Source organism: Phaethon aethereus (assembly GCF_964289735.1).
Source record: "Phaethon aethereus genome assembly, chromosome: 20".
Taxonomy (NCBI): Eukaryota; Metazoa; Chordata; class Aves; order Phaethontiformes; family Phaethontidae; genus Phaethon; species Phaethon aethereus.
Window position 1 is genome coordinate 8,951,837 of NC_138596.1, and position 16,852 is coordinate 8,968,688.

At 54.5% G+C, this 16,852-nt stretch overlaps 1 protein-coding gene across 2 annotated transcripts in view; it reads left to right on the forward strand.

Moving 5' to 3' along the window:
• Nucleotides 1-14,902, forward strand: part of RXRA (retinoid X receptor alpha) — a 117,918-nt gene extending 103,016 nt beyond the window's left edge. For both annotated transcript variants that reach the window (XM_082009042.1, XM_082009041.1), the window contains 5 exons: nt 1,816-1,945; nt 6,514-6,646; nt 7,766-7,857; nt 9,576-9,681; nt 13,732-14,902. In XM_082009042.1, the coding sequence (XP_081865168.1) occupies nt 1,816-1,945; nt 6,514-6,646; nt 7,766-7,857; nt 9,576-9,681; nt 13,732-13,879 (609 nt within the window). In that variant the 3' untranslated portion in view covers nt 13,880-14,902. The remainder of the gene's footprint in view (nt 1-1,815; nt 1,946-6,513; nt 6,647-7,765; nt 7,858-9,575; nt 9,682-13,731) is intronic.
• The last annotated feature ends 1,950 nt before the right edge of the window (nt 14,903-16,852 follow it).

Here is a 16,852-nt window from a genome sequence, read left to right on the forward strand (position 1 = left end):
CTGGGCCCCTCTCTGAGGCTCTGTACGAAGCAGCGGTGGGTGGGTACAGCTTGTGCTGCTTGCAGAGCAGCGGTGATACAGCCTGGGCTGGGAGACCCGGAGCCCGGCTTGCTGCATCGAGGCGAGACCTAGAGATGGTGACCACCTGCCCAGAAGCAACCCCTGATAAAAGCTTTGGCAAAATCATCTAGCTTTCCTAAAATACCTGCTTCACGGGGCTGTGCAGGCACTTGTCGCTTTGTGGGTCAGGTTCTGCTGGAGCACGGAGTCTCCCGTAGGTCATGTCCCGCTCCGGGGCATGCAGGGCTCCATCCACCCGTGGGAGCCGGCACCGTGGGAACCGGCGCACCTGGGTTCTCCACCTGGCTGCTCCAGCTTGCTGACCAAACTGGGATGACTTGAAGTTGGTGATAGTTCCTATAGCCTAGGCCAAGGGTGTCCCTTCTGCAAATGCCTCTGAACACCGATGTTCCTCATGTTTCCAGCAAAACACTTAACCCTGCAAAGCTGCTCCTCACACCCAGTGTAGGGTTTTCCTGTTGTCCAGAGCAAATCCTATCTTATCTCCCTCTCCCAGGGAAAAGCCCAGTCTCTGTTCACATCTCCTGCCCCAGGGAAGAGCCCCAGCTCCCTCAGAGCAAGACTCCCCTGCCCTTGCACCCCTCGGGGAGCTGCTGGAGCTGGGCAGAGCAAGGAGGGAAAATCCCCGTAACGATGCTCCCTGCTCCTCAGCTGCGCTGCTGAACGCGAGCCCATTCCCATCCATCTCTGCATGCAACAGGTGAAAATACTTCGAAGGCGGGTGCCCCTGAGCTTGCCAGATGCTGGTTATTTTAAGCCTGGAGAATGGGAGATGTTGGCCACCGAGGCACTGAGTTTGTGTTTGCTGCCAGGGGACAGCGGAGGGGACCGGGCAGGGGTCCGGGGCATGGCTCCCGGGGGCAGGAGACTTAGCAGCATGGTCCTCGTCTGCCCAGCCTAGGAGAGGGGTTTGCCGTAGCACAGCCAGCTCGTGATGGGGAATGGCCTTGTCCTGCTGAGACCGAGGGAGAGGTTACGCTGGGGTCCGTGTCTGCTGCGCCTCCGAATTCACCCTGCAACTCATTCCTGCAATCCAGGGGTGAAGTAAACACTACTCCTCCGATTTGGAACCTGCTCTTTTAAGGACATGGAAGAAAAATAATCGTACAATCAAAGCCGCTAGGTATCAGCAGGGATTACAGTGGGATATGCGGAGGGGTTTATACATCCCTGTCCGGAGAGGTAAACCCGACATATACACTTGCACTAGCGAGGGTTAGACAGGCTCTTCCAGTTCCTAATCACAAGCCCACTTGAGCTGTTAGCAGTTCCTTTAAACAGGGATTTGGAGTGTTTAGGCTGACTGTCCTCCTTGAGAGCAGATGGTTTTTGTTACTGGATAATATTTCAAAGGAAAGGGTTTTTCTCTTTTTTTTCTGTAACGCCCCCTCTGGTGCCGGTTTATCGAGCTGGGAGATGCTGGCATGGGAGCATGCCTCCTGCACGGGTGCGGGCGCCTGCCCTTCCCTGGGCTGGAGCTCGCTTGGTTCATCAGTCAGTGTGATGGATATTGGGTCTCAGCACCCCTGGTTCCTGTTTTGGAGCTTGCTAAAAACTATTTAAAACCATGTGGTGGAGAACCTCCTTTCCCTGTGAGTGATAGCGTCCAGTTCTGGGGTGCTCTGACTTCGGGGTCCTGCAGCAGGGAGGCAGCAAGCCTCTTCAGCTGCTCCTCCAGCCTCTCCTCTTCTTGCTCTGCCTTCTCTGAGCCTTTTGATCTCCTTTTCTTGGCAGCCCAATGACCCAGTGACGAACATATGCCAGGCAGCAGACAAACAGCTCTTCACTCTGGTGGAGTGGGCCAAGAGGATCCCCCACTTCTCCGAGCTGCCCCTGGACGACCAGGTCATCTTGCTCAGAGCAGGTGAGTGGGAACCGTCCCCGCGTGGGCTCCGGCACAGCGCCGTAGGAGTGCTGCATCTCAGCGGTGGCAGGTATTGCGCTTAGATTTAGGTCCCGGCAACTTGAAAGTCTTTTAACTGATTCTGAGTAATAGCCTCTGATAATTCAATTGTTAAATAGGATTTAAAAAGACCCAAGGGACGAATTGCTGAATGTGATCCAAAATGTTGCACCAGCTGCCAATCAGCTGAAAAATGGCCCAGCTTCATCTCTGATGAGCGAGGGGCTCCGAGATGTGCGCCGGGCGGTTTAAACCAAGGGAGCTAAGTGTTGCCTTCCTCCCAGGCTGTGACTTGAAAGACCAAGTGGGCTTGGGGACTCCATGAAATTTCATCAAACTAAAATGTTTGATCATAATTAAAACCAGAAAGGGGAGAAAAATATATCAACCTCCTTCTCCCACCCACCAAGATGAAAATAAAATTATCCGGGTTTATTTTAAATTTCCTTGTGCGGCAGGGGGTCTGCAAGAATGGAGGCTTTGGGAGGTAAAAAGCAGTTAGCTGTAAAAAGGGTCTTCTCCCACTGAGTAAATTCAAGCCCCTACTGCTGGCAGGTTATTCACAAAGACCGGAGAGGGCAAGAAATCAAAAGCAGAACTCAACGAGGGTGCATTTTAGGCATGGAGCTCTTTGCATAGCTCCAGTCATCAGATAAGTGATGAAAAAGGCTTTGGCTTGACGCAGCGGAGAGTTTTGCTCCCTTAAACAAAGAGGGAGGCGAGTTGTCAGTGGGACAAATGAAGTGGCTTCCAGCAAATGACAAACTCCCATGTGAAGGCTGAGACTGGGCGAGGAAATGAGGAGACCGTGATGGCTGGCGGTGGCACCCAGCTCTCCACGTGGCAATGAGAGACACTGACCGTGGCTACTCAAAGTCGTCAAGGGAATTCAAAAGGGAATGATGGCGGAGTCTGGTGCAGAGCAGAGGTGCAGCCACAGGGCAGGGCAAGCTGGTGGGCTACCTGGAGTGAACCAGTCTGGCAGCCAAAGCCAAGTAAGCTCTGAAGTCCCTGGTAGTTCTAAAAGTTCTTGTTTCTCCAAAATGTACTTTTATAAGGGAATTCAAGAAGGGAAAACCATGCAGGGTTTGTGCTCCTTTCTCTGCACTTTTCTGACCTAAGGTTAATGGCCTCTATAGAAAAGACATTGCTGACCCACTTTGATGGCAGCATTCCTGCCTTCTTACTGTAGAAAGTGTGTACCCCAAGATAAATGCCCATGCCATTGGGCAGGAAAGTGCTTTAAGAACCAAGTGCGAAGTATTCACTTCAACACAAAATGTAGGAACTGCCAGAACTACTCCGGTTCAAGGTCTGTCCACGTTGCTTCAGGAGAAGGTACAAGGGCTCCAGAGCAAGTAGATGATAGGGTTGATATTTCCCCCTTCCTACCACACAAACACTAGCTGTCATTTTGTTTAATAAGGCTGACTGTAGCCCAAATGCATGAATCCTAATACTTGCAGCAATTTTTTATTGACTATCAACCAGTGTAAACTGCGTACGTTGGCCCTACATACAAATACCCAGTCCTTCTTGCAACCTCTCTGAAATCCTTGACCTCAATGGTTTCTGGACGATTAAGTCACACCATTTACTGGTGTAGGTTTTCCACTCTTCTTATATTACTGAAAGGAGATTTTTATAGTCACATTTCATCTAGTGGTTACAGCAGTATTCTGGGAATGGAGAATTTGGGGGTTTTATTCTTGCTGCAGACTTGGCCAAGCCCCATGCCCTCCCCAAACGGCTCCTGCTAGCCCTTTGGGGAAGGTGCTCCTCTGACTTTGCGGTGGATTTGAGTATTGCCAGAGCTGGCTCAGGGCCCTCTCCGGAAAATACAAAAAGTGTCTTTTTGAAGAGGGTCTCTAGAGCCTCTTGTGAGCGTGGATGAGCAGGGGAAGCATCTCTATAGAAATCTTTGAGGGCTTTCTGCAAATATCGCAGGGAAGAACTGGATTCAGACAAAAAGCTGCCTTTTTCTTTTGTGAAATGGAAACAAAACCCACAACAACAGTTCAAGGTTTTCCTTTCTCTTTAAAAGGTGGCTAATGAAGCTGAACTGACGATTTTCTGACCTGATGTTCTCTCCTTTGTGCTGGTGCTTGTTATGCCCAACTCTGAGCTGGCGTCCTGGAGGGGCCACTTCATGGGGTAGGAGGAGAGGGGGCTGCAGACCCCATCACAACCCAGATTTCATGGTGGCTCTAACCCCATGGCCATGGGGTGGGCTGAGCACCTGGAGAGGCTCTGATGGGGTCCCTGCTCCAAGTGTCTCTGTTGGGGCCTCAGTTAACCTCCCCCAAGTCTTTTTACCAGTGGCTCTATCTATTATTGAGTGGGGAAAGCGGCCTGCTGCGAACCTGCCCATGAAATATTTAAGTATTAAAACTTAGCTGAGAGCGTCAGTCAGGTTCAGTCATGCATCCTTGGAGGCAAAATTAAGTGGAGCACGCATCTTTGGAGGGGCGGCGCTGGGCGGGCTGGCAGTAGCCTTCCTCTAATCCTGAATCATTTAAAAATCTCCCCTTTCCAAGCTTTTTGGAGGACAAGGAAACCCAACTTTTTAAGCCTGTTTTCCCTGGGTTTTCTTGTTTCCAAGCTTGTTACGGCTGAGACGGGAGTAACCTGATGTTTTCTCTGCATCGAGGCCAGGCTGGCAAAGGATGCTGAGCACTACATCCCTGCTGCAGTTCATTTTATAGGGCTGGTGGGGAAACTTGGTAGCGAGATGGGCTAACACGATGGTCGCTGCGCTGCCAGCTGCCTTCCCTACCCCAGAGGAACCAAAGCATCCCCGCAGGCTGCAGCCACCTTGTTTGATGAGAAAGGAGTTGCAAGAGTCAAAGAAATCTGCTCTGCTTCTCCAGAGCGTGGGCTGAAATGCAAAACTCTTAGGGTAGACTTGTTTGATTAACTCAGATTTGCTGCCTGTGGTTATACCTATTTTTTCCCGCTTGCCTCTTTATCTTGTCAGCTCTTTGGGGCTGCTCTGGTGAAAGCACTGGGTGGAAGGGGCTGTGTGTGGAGCTGCTGTGGGTCTGCATGTGATGGCTGGTGGGAGGCACCCACGGCACCTTTCCGTGGGTCTGGCTCTGGGAGGTCCTCGTCAGCCACGGGGCACGGTTCCTGCAGGCTCCTGGTGCGTCCTCTGTCTACTCCTCTACTCCGCCGTCCTCCTTGGGTTTCACAGTGTTGCAATCCCTCTGCAAGTACCAGGCCTCACCCAGTAAATAGCCAAATAAACGCTCTTGTGATTGGGGTGGAAACATCCTGTGGCCACTTAGGAAAGAGTGAACTTTATTCCCTGTCAACATGTCTAATGGCACAACCCAGCTCTACAACAGTAGGTAAATACAGGACACGTGGACCTTGTATTTCTCCCAGTCAGTGAGAAAAGACATGTTTCTGTGGCAGGAGAGGAGGTGAAGGATATTGTTGCATTGCTTTTCCAGCCTGGGGAAAAAAAAAAAAGAAAACAAATATCCTGATGTGTCTGGACCCTGCCAAGCAGCCTTGTGTTCTGGACACCAGAACATTTTCAGGCTGGATAAAACAGCCACGTGATGAGCGTGAGACTCCCCAGGGTTGCAGAAGACCCATCTTGTCTTAATGAAGATGCTTCTCCTTGTTCAAAGTCACCAAAATTTCCACCCTTCAAAACTTTACAGCATTTCTTCTTGTTATGGGTTTGTTTCAGACATTCTCGAACTCAACTGGTAGCAGATTTAAGAATTTGAAGATGTTTTAAATTAGGAAGGGGAGCTGGAAGGCGGGGACGGAGGTTGCATCTTCCTTCCTTCCCCCATTTGTAACTAGCTCAAACTGCTCCCGTGGTGTCCGGGCTCAGAGGATGTGTTTTCCTATCTCCTCAAGTACCATGCCCAGTAACTAATGAGACAAAAGCTGATTTCCAAGCAGCTATGGAAAGCTGTTCCTGGAGCAGTCATGGCCGTGGGACATCCCTGTACAGCGGCAAGCGAGAGCAGAGGCAATCCCTTCCACTATTTAGGTGGCAGAAGCAACAAACCTGCAAGCAAGAATTTTCATGGTCCCAATTTGTGCAGTTGAATAATGGTGAATGAGCTCTTGTGCCCCACTATGGCCTGAAAATGAGCCCCATTAGCTGATACAGAGCGGTAACAGGTCTTTAAATGCTCAGAGACGTGGAGTAGAAGGTCAGACGGGGAACGCAGGACTCCACACCCACTTGTAGGTTCACAGCGAGAGGAGCAGGGCAGAGAGCTGTTTGCTCTGGTGCCTGCAAGGTTTATAGAGGAAACTGCTTCCCTTATTAGCGTTATATTTTTAGTGCATTTGCTCCATAATAGTTTTTTCCTTCCCTGACATCCAAGAAAGGGTTGGGTCCCCCCTCCCTTCCCATATCCAGCCGTGTTACTCTAGCAGAGGCAGTTCTTGAGCGGTTTCCTCCTCTCTTTTTAGTGCCAGGGAGGTGACGTTGCTGATCCCCGAACCCGCTGAGGACCCATGGCTCTAACCTGTGGCCTCGGTTGTTTTCTCTTCCCCAGGGTGGAATGAGCTCCTAATCGCCTCCTTCTCCCACCGCTCCATAGCCGTGAAAGACGGGATCCTCTTAGCCACCGGGCTCCACGTGCACCGGAACAGCGCGCACAGTGCAGGCGTCGGGGCCATCTTCGACAGGTGGGCAGAGGGAGGGATGGACGGTGGGGAACACATCTCTGGCCACCTTGCCCAGACATCCCCGTCTCTGTCTCCGCACCGGCCTGCCTCCATTCCCCACGTTGCCACCTGCCGGAGGGGCTGGATGGAGATGCGTCGGCACGTGGGCTCGTGGTCAGAGGAGCCCGGGCTGAGGCGCGTCGGTCCCACGGCACGCACGGCAACGTCCTGGTCCTTGCTGCAGGCAGTGATGTTAAATCCCTCCTCTTAAACCTGCAGAAACCAACAGCCCGAAATAGTCAGGGAAAGGGCTGCCCAGTGCAAATCAAAGCCTCTTTCATGGGGTCCAGATGCCTTCTAATGATACGAGGAGGCCGCTCCTTTATTTCTTTTCATCTTTAATTGGACCAAGACGTGATTGCATTTTCACAATGGAAAAAGCACCAAAAATACCCAGCAGGTTCCACATACGTATCCTGAGGGCTCTTTAATCTCGTGCTTTGGGAAAGTGTTTTAAAGCCAGACTTCCAGGCTGTTTGACCCACAGTGTGGCTCCAGACACCGCTTAGTTTGTGGCTTATTTCTCTGCCCAAGACTCATCTTGAAACGGCTTAGTTGAAACCAAATCACCTTTGCTTTGCAAGGAAATTGTTCTTCGGACCTGGGTGACATCATTTTTTTCCTGTGAGGTCATAAGTGCAAGATCATGACTTCACTGCAGGATCTAACAGGAAAAACTGGGCAATCAGTCGAAAATATTTCAAGACCGGCACCTGCAGTAAGAGCAAAGGGAGTAATAAAAATTACCGGCAGAGGAAATTGCTTTTAGATACCTGTTGGATTTTTTTTTTATATTACTATTTTTTGGTTTTAGGCAGCTTTCTCAGGTGCCAAAGCCTCTCAGTGAATATATGAAGCCAGTTTTTATGGTCGCTGTTGTATCTCACAGGAACTATTGATGTTTCTAAAGAGCTATTTTTGATACAGGAGGAAAATGAGGGCATATCCTCAGCTGGTATAAGCGAGCACTATCCCTTGACCATTAACCATGCACCGGAGGACCTCACTCTGGGTCTGACACCTGGGTGTTTTTTAATTTCTTTTTAACACTGACGCCTTTGATTTCTGTGTCCTTTGCAGAGTACTGACAGAACTCGTGTCAAAAATGCGAGACATGCAGATGGACAAGACAGAGCTAGGCTGCCTGCGAGCCATTGTCCTCTTCAACCCTGGTACATGCCATTACCTTCTCTCCTGTCCTCTCTTGGCTGATGCTGTGTCCTTTCGGCTCCTTTTCTTAACCTATAAAGCTCCATTGCAAGTAACTGAGGGCACCCAACTCCTGAGGACAGGGCAAGAAGGAAGAGAGGCAAGGATGAAAGTCAAATTAAGCACTTCACGTGCATCTGCCACCTTACAAGCATGTCCTTTGCAGGTCAGGGATGGATCTGGATCCATGCCCAGGGTTGCTCTCCAGGCCTCCTTTTCCAAGGGGTGTTTTCCCCTTTGTAGAGTGTAGCGTGGTTTCACGGCCCAAAATATTCTCCGTGCAGGGCCAAGCCTTGGCCAGGACTCGGCTGCGATCATCTGAGGAGGTGGCGAATGCTGCTTTTGGAGCTGATTCCTACTGACGGGCTGAGTTCTCTGCTCAGCTTGAAGGGCTTTGGCTTGATCGATGTACCCTGTCTTCCTATTTTCAGTGTTTCAGCCTACTCGGTAAAAAGAAAGATCTGGTGCTTGAGGGATTTGTCCCTGAATAGCAGCAAAAATGAATCTAGATATCCTTCAAGACAAAAGTATGGATTCGAGCAAAGTTAGAGCATTGACATTATTGTCCTCTGTTTCCCGATCTCAACATCCAAGGGCTTGTATTAACTGCATTTCTGGAAAAGCCCTCTGCAGACCTGGGGAGGGTGAAAGGATGAAACGTGCTCATAAAATACCCAAGAACTTTATCTTTTGTCTGCAGCTTGCTTAGTTTTACAGCCTCCAGGAGGCTTCACGCTGCTTGCTGCTCCTGCTTGGCCCCAGCTGCCCAAGGGAAGGAGAAGGTGCAGCGCTGGGGTTGTCTCCGGCGTTTCCGAGAGCAAAGCCCTGCTGCAGCAGGAGATAGATGGGCTGCCAGCCTGCAGATGCCTGTGCAGCTCTGTTGGGGGGTTTTCTGTGTTTTAGAGCGGGTCAGTCCAGAGCAAAAGCAGATAGCAGATGGGGATGGACCTCCACATCTGCGGCCACCCCTTCCCCTCCCTGCCCTCGCAGGAGCATGGTCTGTGCCCAAGCCCGGCTCTTTCCTTGGCGTTTCCCACCAAACCCAGACCAGGGCGTTTCAACAGGGTTTATTGCTGTTTCTTGGGTTTGTTTTTCTGCTTGACTTATTCCACACCGCCCCCTCCGCCTCTTGTAAACACCCGTAATTTATTGTCTGTAATTTGGGATTAGCCATATATGGTAGAAGAAGGGGAATCTGGAGAGGTTCGCGTGGTGCCTGTGCTTGGGGATATCGATGGCTTGACTCTCCCTTTCACCCTACTAAAACCAGATCCTCGCCGCGTCGTGGGGAACCTGCCACGCCAGGGCTTTTCGTTTAGCCCTGCTCTGCAGTGCTTCGCGCTGGAGGGAGAAATCCCACAAGCCCAGGACTTGGGGGGGACTTAAGCCCCTTTTGTGAGGTTCTGTGACCACTGGAATGAGCCAAAATGGTTGGGGTTGGGGTACGAGGTGGGGTAAAACAGTGACAGGGCAAACCTTTCACGGCTTGAACGCTCCCCGGGAGGTGTTAGGTACTGCCCCAAATTCCTGGGCTTCAGCCCCCGCATCCATGCTGTGCCCTGGTCTGGTGGTGCAAGGAGGGATGGAGGGGGCTGTGCATCCTGGGGGGATACACAGGGGGTCCTGGCCTGCCTGGAAAGCCTGGAGGGTTTTGGCTGATGGTCCTTTCGTTGCCTTTCAGACTCAAAAGGTCTCTCCAACCCGGCTGAAGTGGAGGCGTTACGGGAGAAGGTGTACGCATCACTAGAGGCATACTGCAAACACAAATACCCCGACCAGCCCGGGAGGTGAGTCGCTGGCTGCGCCCTGCCCGCCCGCAGCCTCGCGTCCCTGCCAAGCCCCTGCAATGGGTGCTGCAGCCGCTGCGAAGGGGCTGCAGCCCAGGACAGGGTCCAAGGGCCATCCTCGGGGTCGCTGCACCTGCAGCATACGGATGCTGGGTCCCTTCCATTCAGGGCTCTCTGTTCTCGTGTCTTCTGGGAGTGAACAGTTCTCTGCAGAGAAAACCACTCACTTCTACCTGCTTCAGCTGCGAATGTCCTTAGAAAATCCCCCTGTGAAGTGCAGAGAGGTCTTTATTCCCGTGCCAGTAAATGTAATGCAGCCAGGACAAGGTCGGGCAGTAACGGCGGTGCCGAGACCTGAGGAGCCCCGGCTGCTGCGGCCGCAGAGTGGGATTAGCACATGGGGGAAGGGGTATCATTTCCCTTTTGGCAACCACGGAGAGCAAACCACAGCGAAAATAAGACACACACGGAGTTAATTTTCAGTGGCAGATGAGCATCATTGCTGGGAAGTGAAAGCCTCAATTGATGCTCTTTTCTCCCCTCCCTGCCTCCCCCAATTCAGCTGGGAATGGGAGGGGGAATTAGGAATGCTTTCCTGGACCGCTCCAGAGCTGAGTGGGCGCATTTTCCCAGTTATAGCCTGAAGCTGGCAACTGCCAGTTAAGTTACTGACAGTCATTTGAGAAACCAGGCAAAGCTCTGGAAACTGCTTCTGGTGCGTATCGCTGCTGAGGCGTGAATATTGGGAAAAACAGCCCAAGCAACTGGGATTTGCATCTCACCTGCATTCCTGGTCTTGCATGTCTGGATGGTTAAAAAAATAAAGGATGCTCTTACAGCAATGACTGCAATGATCACGCCCTCAGAAGTAATATTGGACTTATTTTGCTCCCCTTTGGCTGCCAATGTGCTGGCAGGTGAAAAAAGACACATTGTAAAGGGGCTTCTTGGATGTTCATGGTTGGCTTGTGGCAGGAAGAGTTAGGATGAAGGTACTAGTGGGTGTGTTTGGCTTTGCGGTGAGGAGGGAAGCGGGGGACGAGCACGGGGCTCAGAGCACTGGTTATTACCTCTCCTCACCCGGCTGGTTTGTGTGGACCCCAGGCCAACTCTCAAGCCAGCTCCTCTTCCAAAAAGCATTATTAAATTGCAGTTCCTAAGCAAATCCAGACCTAGACTCTGGACTCTGGCTGTTCTGCTGTTCGAGAAGAGCTCTGCTTCCCTGGGGGCTCACAACGAGCAGCCAGCCGTACCTGGCACAAGGAGAGCTGCATCGGAATCGTGGCCAGCAGCTCTCCTAGATTATTCCTCCAGCGGGATGAACTCTTGGCTTCACACAGGCTTCCAGTGTCCGCAGCTGAGACGTGCTGCCCTTGCACGCCGCGGCTCGCTGCCACAGGCTGAGGTGGGGCTGGGCAGGGGGCTGGCATGGGGACAGCCCTGCTCTTCATTGACCAAACCACCACGAAGCCGCTGTGCCTGGCTGAGCAAAGTCGCTCAGCCGCCAGTCAAAATCTGTTCCCCAGGGCTCTACCTCAATGACCAGCGATGTGTAAGGGAGCATTTTAGGTCCGGTAGCCTGCACCAGAAGCTCTGGAGTTTGATCTCTCGCTGACTTTGAATGACCTTGGGCTGGGGACCTCCTTGTGTGACCCTCACACCCTTCTTTAGTGACCTTCAAGGTTTTTGCACGCTTAGGGCTGTCCTGAGAGCCACGACTAGGCGTTGCTGATTTTGCTCCGTCCCTTGTACGGCTCAGGGCAATGGTGGAATAAGCCCAGGTGGCTCAGGAGGGTTAACTCGTGGGCTGGGAGTCCAGAGTTGCACAAGAGCTAAACAAAGCTCTCAGGAGCTCTCTCCATCCTCCTGGTCTCATGGCACGATGTGATCACCATCTGGGGCTGGAAACAAGTTCTTCCTGTGGTTGAGCAAACGCCTGGCGGAGCCCGTGGCGGCCGCCCTCCCCTGCTCCACGCTGCGGCGAGCGCCTGGCTTCTCCACCACTTCACATGCCCTTTGGTGCATGACTTCAGCCTAGTCCCCGGCCATCGAGGGCTCACAAGCACCATGTAAACACCAAAAGGGAACTTCTCTGCAGCGGCGAGACGGAGGGAGGCATTCCTAAGAAAAAACGAGCCATGCCCTCCCCGCGCCAGCCCCTGCTCCTCTGCGGGGAGGGCACGGTGTGTACGTGACGCCGAGCAGCCGCAGGGAATCGGGGCTATTTTCTCCCCTCCCGGCCGCAGCACTGGCACGTTTTGCTGCGGGCTGGTTATCTCACAGTTAAACATATCCGAGGGCTGGAGCCATCATCTGGTTTGGTTTAAAGTGAAACTTCCTGAATGGGATGGTAGGACTGATTTGTTTTTCCTGGCTCTGCTCCCACCGTTCTCGCCAGCTCAGCAAAAAAAAAAAAAAAAAAAAGTAGGGAGAGAGAAGTGTGCATGCATGTATAATATCTGTATGTTTGTGCATGTCTCTCTCTACGTGTGTGTTTTCTAGAGGGTCCCCTTCTCCCTGGGCTGGTTCCGGCCTTTGCTTATGTTCAAGCACTGATTGTGCAGCAGAAAAAAATAAACGTGCTCCTGGCATTAAAGGGCCTTTCCCCTGTTTTGAGAGCAGGGAGGGGACATCCCACAGCGCCTGGGGTTGCTGCCTGCACCCCCGCGGCGTGGGCAGGCAGGGCGAGGGCACCCCGGCTGGCACCGCGGGGTGCTCCGAAGCACCCATGGCAGGAGCCGGTGGCTTTCTCCTGGTTGCACGGCCTCCTGCTGCCCTGGGAGCCCAGCACGCAGCAGCCCTTCCCCGGCACGGCCGGCCAGCCCTCGGGCTCTCTCCTTCGCCCCGGCCGGCTCCTGCGGCGCCGTCGGCTCTCCCCAGCCCCCCTGGCTCTCCCCTGCCTGGCTGCGCACCCCTCCTGCCTGTCCGCTCTTGCCAGCCTCACGGGTGCGACCTGACAAGCGTCTCTGCCGGGCAGGGCGGGCTGGGGAGAAAGGGCTTTTGTTCGGCTCGTCGGAGCCCTGCGCTGGGCAGGGAGAAGGGGAGTCCCCCGTGTCCCGGCTGATTTGCAGCGCTTCCTTCCAGCTTTTGCATCAAAAATCTTGTCTCCTTCCATTGGCGTCACCCCGGAGGTGCCTCCAGCCCAGCCGTCCGGCGGGATTCTGCCGCACCGGCAGCCCCCGGGGCTGGGCAGCAAGCAGCCCGCGTGGTGGCTGGCAGAGCTGCCCGGGAGGTGCCCGGGGTCTGCCGGAAAGGGGCATCGCCGAGCCAAGTGCCAGGTAACCCCACTCAGCACCTCCTCCATCCCCTCCCTGGCTGCTTGCCCTTTTCCCGGACTAAAGATCAAGCCGCTGAAGCTGCCTGCACCGCTGCCTGCGGCAGCCCCGTGGTGCCTCCTCCCCGTGGCTGTGCTGTAGGGACCCCACGAGCATCTTGGGGTGCTCGCTGAAGGGTGATGCGCACGCATGACGCAGATGCATGAAGCCAGTGGTGCACCCCAGTCCAGGGATGGCCTTTCATTAGCGATAGGACGAGAGGAAATGGCCTCAAGTCGTGCCAGGGGAGGTTTAGGCTGGATATTAGGAAAAATTTCTTTACGGAGAGAGTGGTCAAGCTTTGGAACAGGCTGCCCAGGGAGGTGGTGGAGTCACCATCACTGGAGGTGTTCAAAAAACGTGTAGACGTGGCACTTTGGGATACGCTTTAGTGGGCACGGTGGTGTTGGGTTGATGGCTGGACTTGATCTTAAAGGTCTTTTCCAACCTTAATGATTCTGTGATTCTGTGATTTCTTATTTTACTCTTCCAGCTCAGCTGTCAGCAGATGTTTGTTGTGAATAGCCACCAAGGCTGCCTGATCTTCAAGGCTGGGGACATAATTAATGATTTCTCTGCACAGCTCTGGGTGTAGCCCGGTGACTTTGGTAGTGAAAGAGGTTGTGGCCGACTCCCAGCCATTCTGAGCAGGAGTGGCCACAGAAGCTTTGGGGGGTCAGGGCAGAAGCAGGGCTGCCAGTGGGATGTCTGACCATGTCGTGTCTCCTGCCCTCAGGTTTGCAAAGCTTTTGCTGCGTCTCCCAGCCCTCCGGTCCATCGGCCTGAAATGCCTGGAGCACCTCTTCTTCTTCAAGCTAATAGGCGACACGCCGATCGACACCTTCTTGATGGAAATGCTGGAAGCGCCCCATCAAATGACTTAGAGAACTGCTGCTGGGTCAGTCCCTCGCCCGGCCGGGGTCTCGCGGGGCCCCTTCCTCTGCTTTCCTCCGCCACCGCCCCAGCCCATCCCTCCCTCCTCTCCCCGGCGCTGGAGGCACCGTCTGATCCGGGGTGACCCCCTGCCATCCTCGCCTCCTCGTCGCCTTCACCCTTGTCCGTTTGCTGTCACTGCTGCATCTCAAGACCTGCTCGCTGGTTCCCTGCGCTAGATGTAGAGAAGTGGGAGCGGAGAGAGCTTGCCACCCGCCGCCCCGGCTCGCACCCCTGCCCCGGCCCCCGCCGCGCCGTGATTTCAGGGCGAGCTGCCGGCTGGGCTTGGCATCACGCCGCGTGCGTGCCACGGCCAGAGGCGATTTCCCCGGGGCAGGAACGGGGATGGTCCCAGCCCTTGGGGCAGTGGGGTTTGGACAAGCCGAGGAGAGTGGCTGAACTCGCCGGATTGCAGCTGGCTATTTTCAGAGGATGGAGTTTTTGAAAAAGAGAAAAAAAAAAAAAAAAAAAGATTTCTATTTTTGGTTTCTAACTATTATTAGTAGTCTTGGTAGTTACTTTGCGGAGGGAGAGGCGGGCTGGAGAGGCGGCCCGGCCCGTGCCCCGCGAATGAGTCACCCGTGGCTGCGCAGAGCCTTCTCCTTTCAGTTAAAAGCAGAGGATTTGGGGTTGAGGTGATTTCCCCCCGCCCCCAATAACGAGGCGACTGGTGGCATGGGGAGCCGGGGTACCCTCTCACCTCTATGCAGAGGGTCCTGCGGGTGACAGCACCGGAAAAATCCCCTTTTGCCGTCCCAGAGGGCAGCCGGGCATCGCTGATATTCCCAAAGATGCCTCTGTGCTCAGTGTGGAGCTGCCCACGTGGACACGAGCCGGCTGGAGCACTTGGCTTTAAGGCTACCAAGGACTTAACATCGCCCTTCCCCAGCTTGCAGGGTCTTGCCAGGCCCCTGCCCTCAGCACTGCACCCAGCATCCCGGCACGGCCCCGCTCGCGGGGCTCGGTCCAGCCCGTCTTGCCGGACCCACACTTTATTTCAAGGGTTGTGGCGTTGGAGCAGCAGGAGCTGGCGCATTAGCAATGGCTCCTTCTTCATTTTTTGGTCCTGACCCAGCTCAGTGAGGGGGTGGACTCAACAAAACGCCCTCTCCCCCCCACGGCCAGCGGTGCCCGAGCCCTCGCCTCACACAAGCCCTGCCTCGCTGAGGCTGCTCCTGTTGATTGAGCAGCTGCCGTGCAAAACACTGCAGGGCAACAATTAGTGGGAGTGCTTGGCCAGGCTGGTAATTGTGGCTGTTAATTAGTGGTGAAGCAAGAACAGGGCTCCCCCTCCCCTGAATCCCCCCCATCGGGCAGGGGTGTGGGGGTGAGAGGTGCCGGCTGGGTGGGGGACGCGGCGGCAGCCCCTGCCCGCGTGGGCAGCACACCCATCCCCGGCCCGTCCGCGATGCCGAGAGCACCGAAAGCACTTTGGCTTTTGCAAGGTCCTTTTCCTTGAATCTTTGCATGACAGCAGGGAGATGGACAGGTTTTGGGGGGTTAGGGACATGGTCCAGGAATGCGCCCACACCCCCCAGGCCAGGATCCCCCAGCCAGGGAGCGTTTCGCCTTCACCTCCCCATTTCGCCGCCTTCAGGTATCTCTGGAGCCCCGGCAAAAAAATGAATTGGAGAAAAAACAAGCAGAGCAAGCGGTGCGGGTGCTGGGGAGGGTTTTTCACCCCTTGGCAGGACGGACTGTCCCGAACACACCGTGGGGTGGGTGCTCAGAGCCAAGAACGAGGTGCCTGCGGTTGGCCTCCGGCCAAGGGCTTCCCTACTGCTTTCGTGTCTTCTGTGCTTTAAAATGACAAAGCTTTAGGTCCCCAAGGTGTTTCTTTCTCAGCTTTCTCCCTGCGGGTTGTAGCTGGCTCTTCAAACATCTCGTTTCTGCCTGGAGGGGGATGGAGCGGTGCCCACCAGCTCCCACCTCCGTTTTTGAGGGGTCGCGGTTGTCACCCGTCTGTCATCGTCCCGGCTGGTGGCTCGAGTCCCCAGCTCCATCCCCTGCAGTTAACCAGGCCATCTCATTGCTAAATAAATACTCAGGATTTCAGGTCATAGTTTTCCCTTAGGCTGGCCTGAAGTGGCAAATCCACAGAGGCAGGGAAAGTGTTTTGGCTGCGTTTCTCCGGCAGCCTGCATGCCGCCGAAAATATTATTAAACAGCTTCACCCTGCAAGACTTTGCCAAGAAAACTAGGCAAGAGAAATGGAATATGTAAAGGGTGCCAGTAAACGCGAGCAGGCTGTTCCTTGCCAGCGTGAGGCTGGCGCAGCCCCGCGGGGGGCTTGCGGGGAGGTGTTGGCTCCCAGCCAGCCGGCACGGAGCTCAGCCCGGAGCCACACCAGCCCCCGGCAGCGCAGCCCCCGGCCCGGCTCCTGCTGGTGGACAGGACCCTGGAGCTCGCTTGCCGGAGGGGATGAGGGTGCTTTGTGGAAGAGTTGGTGGTCATTGCGCTAGAATAAACCTGCTGTCCTTCTCCGTTGGGTGGCACCACTTTTTGCCTGGTTGATGTTTTGGAAGGGGCTGTTTGGTGCTGGGTGCTGAGCGGTGGTGGCCTGTGAGGCTGTGCTCGGGCCGGCTGCAGCCCTGGGCAACGCCGGGCTGCAGAGCAGGAGCTGCTGTCACATCCTGTGCCATGCCATGCCATGCCGTGCCATGCCATGCCATGCCATCATATCCAGTCCCATGCCATGCCATCATATCCCGTCCCATGCCATGCCATGCCATCATATCCCATCCCAGTTAGCATTTGACCCCCAAAAAATAAAATGCCACCAGCACGGGGGTGTCCTCAGCAAGTAGCGTGGTGCAAAGGGGAAGGCTCTGCGGGCAGGGGCTCGCAGTCAGGACGCGTGTCTCCGTGCCTCAGTTTCCCTGCTGGAGCAGCACACGGCCTCGGTTCATGCCCCCGGCTGAGGA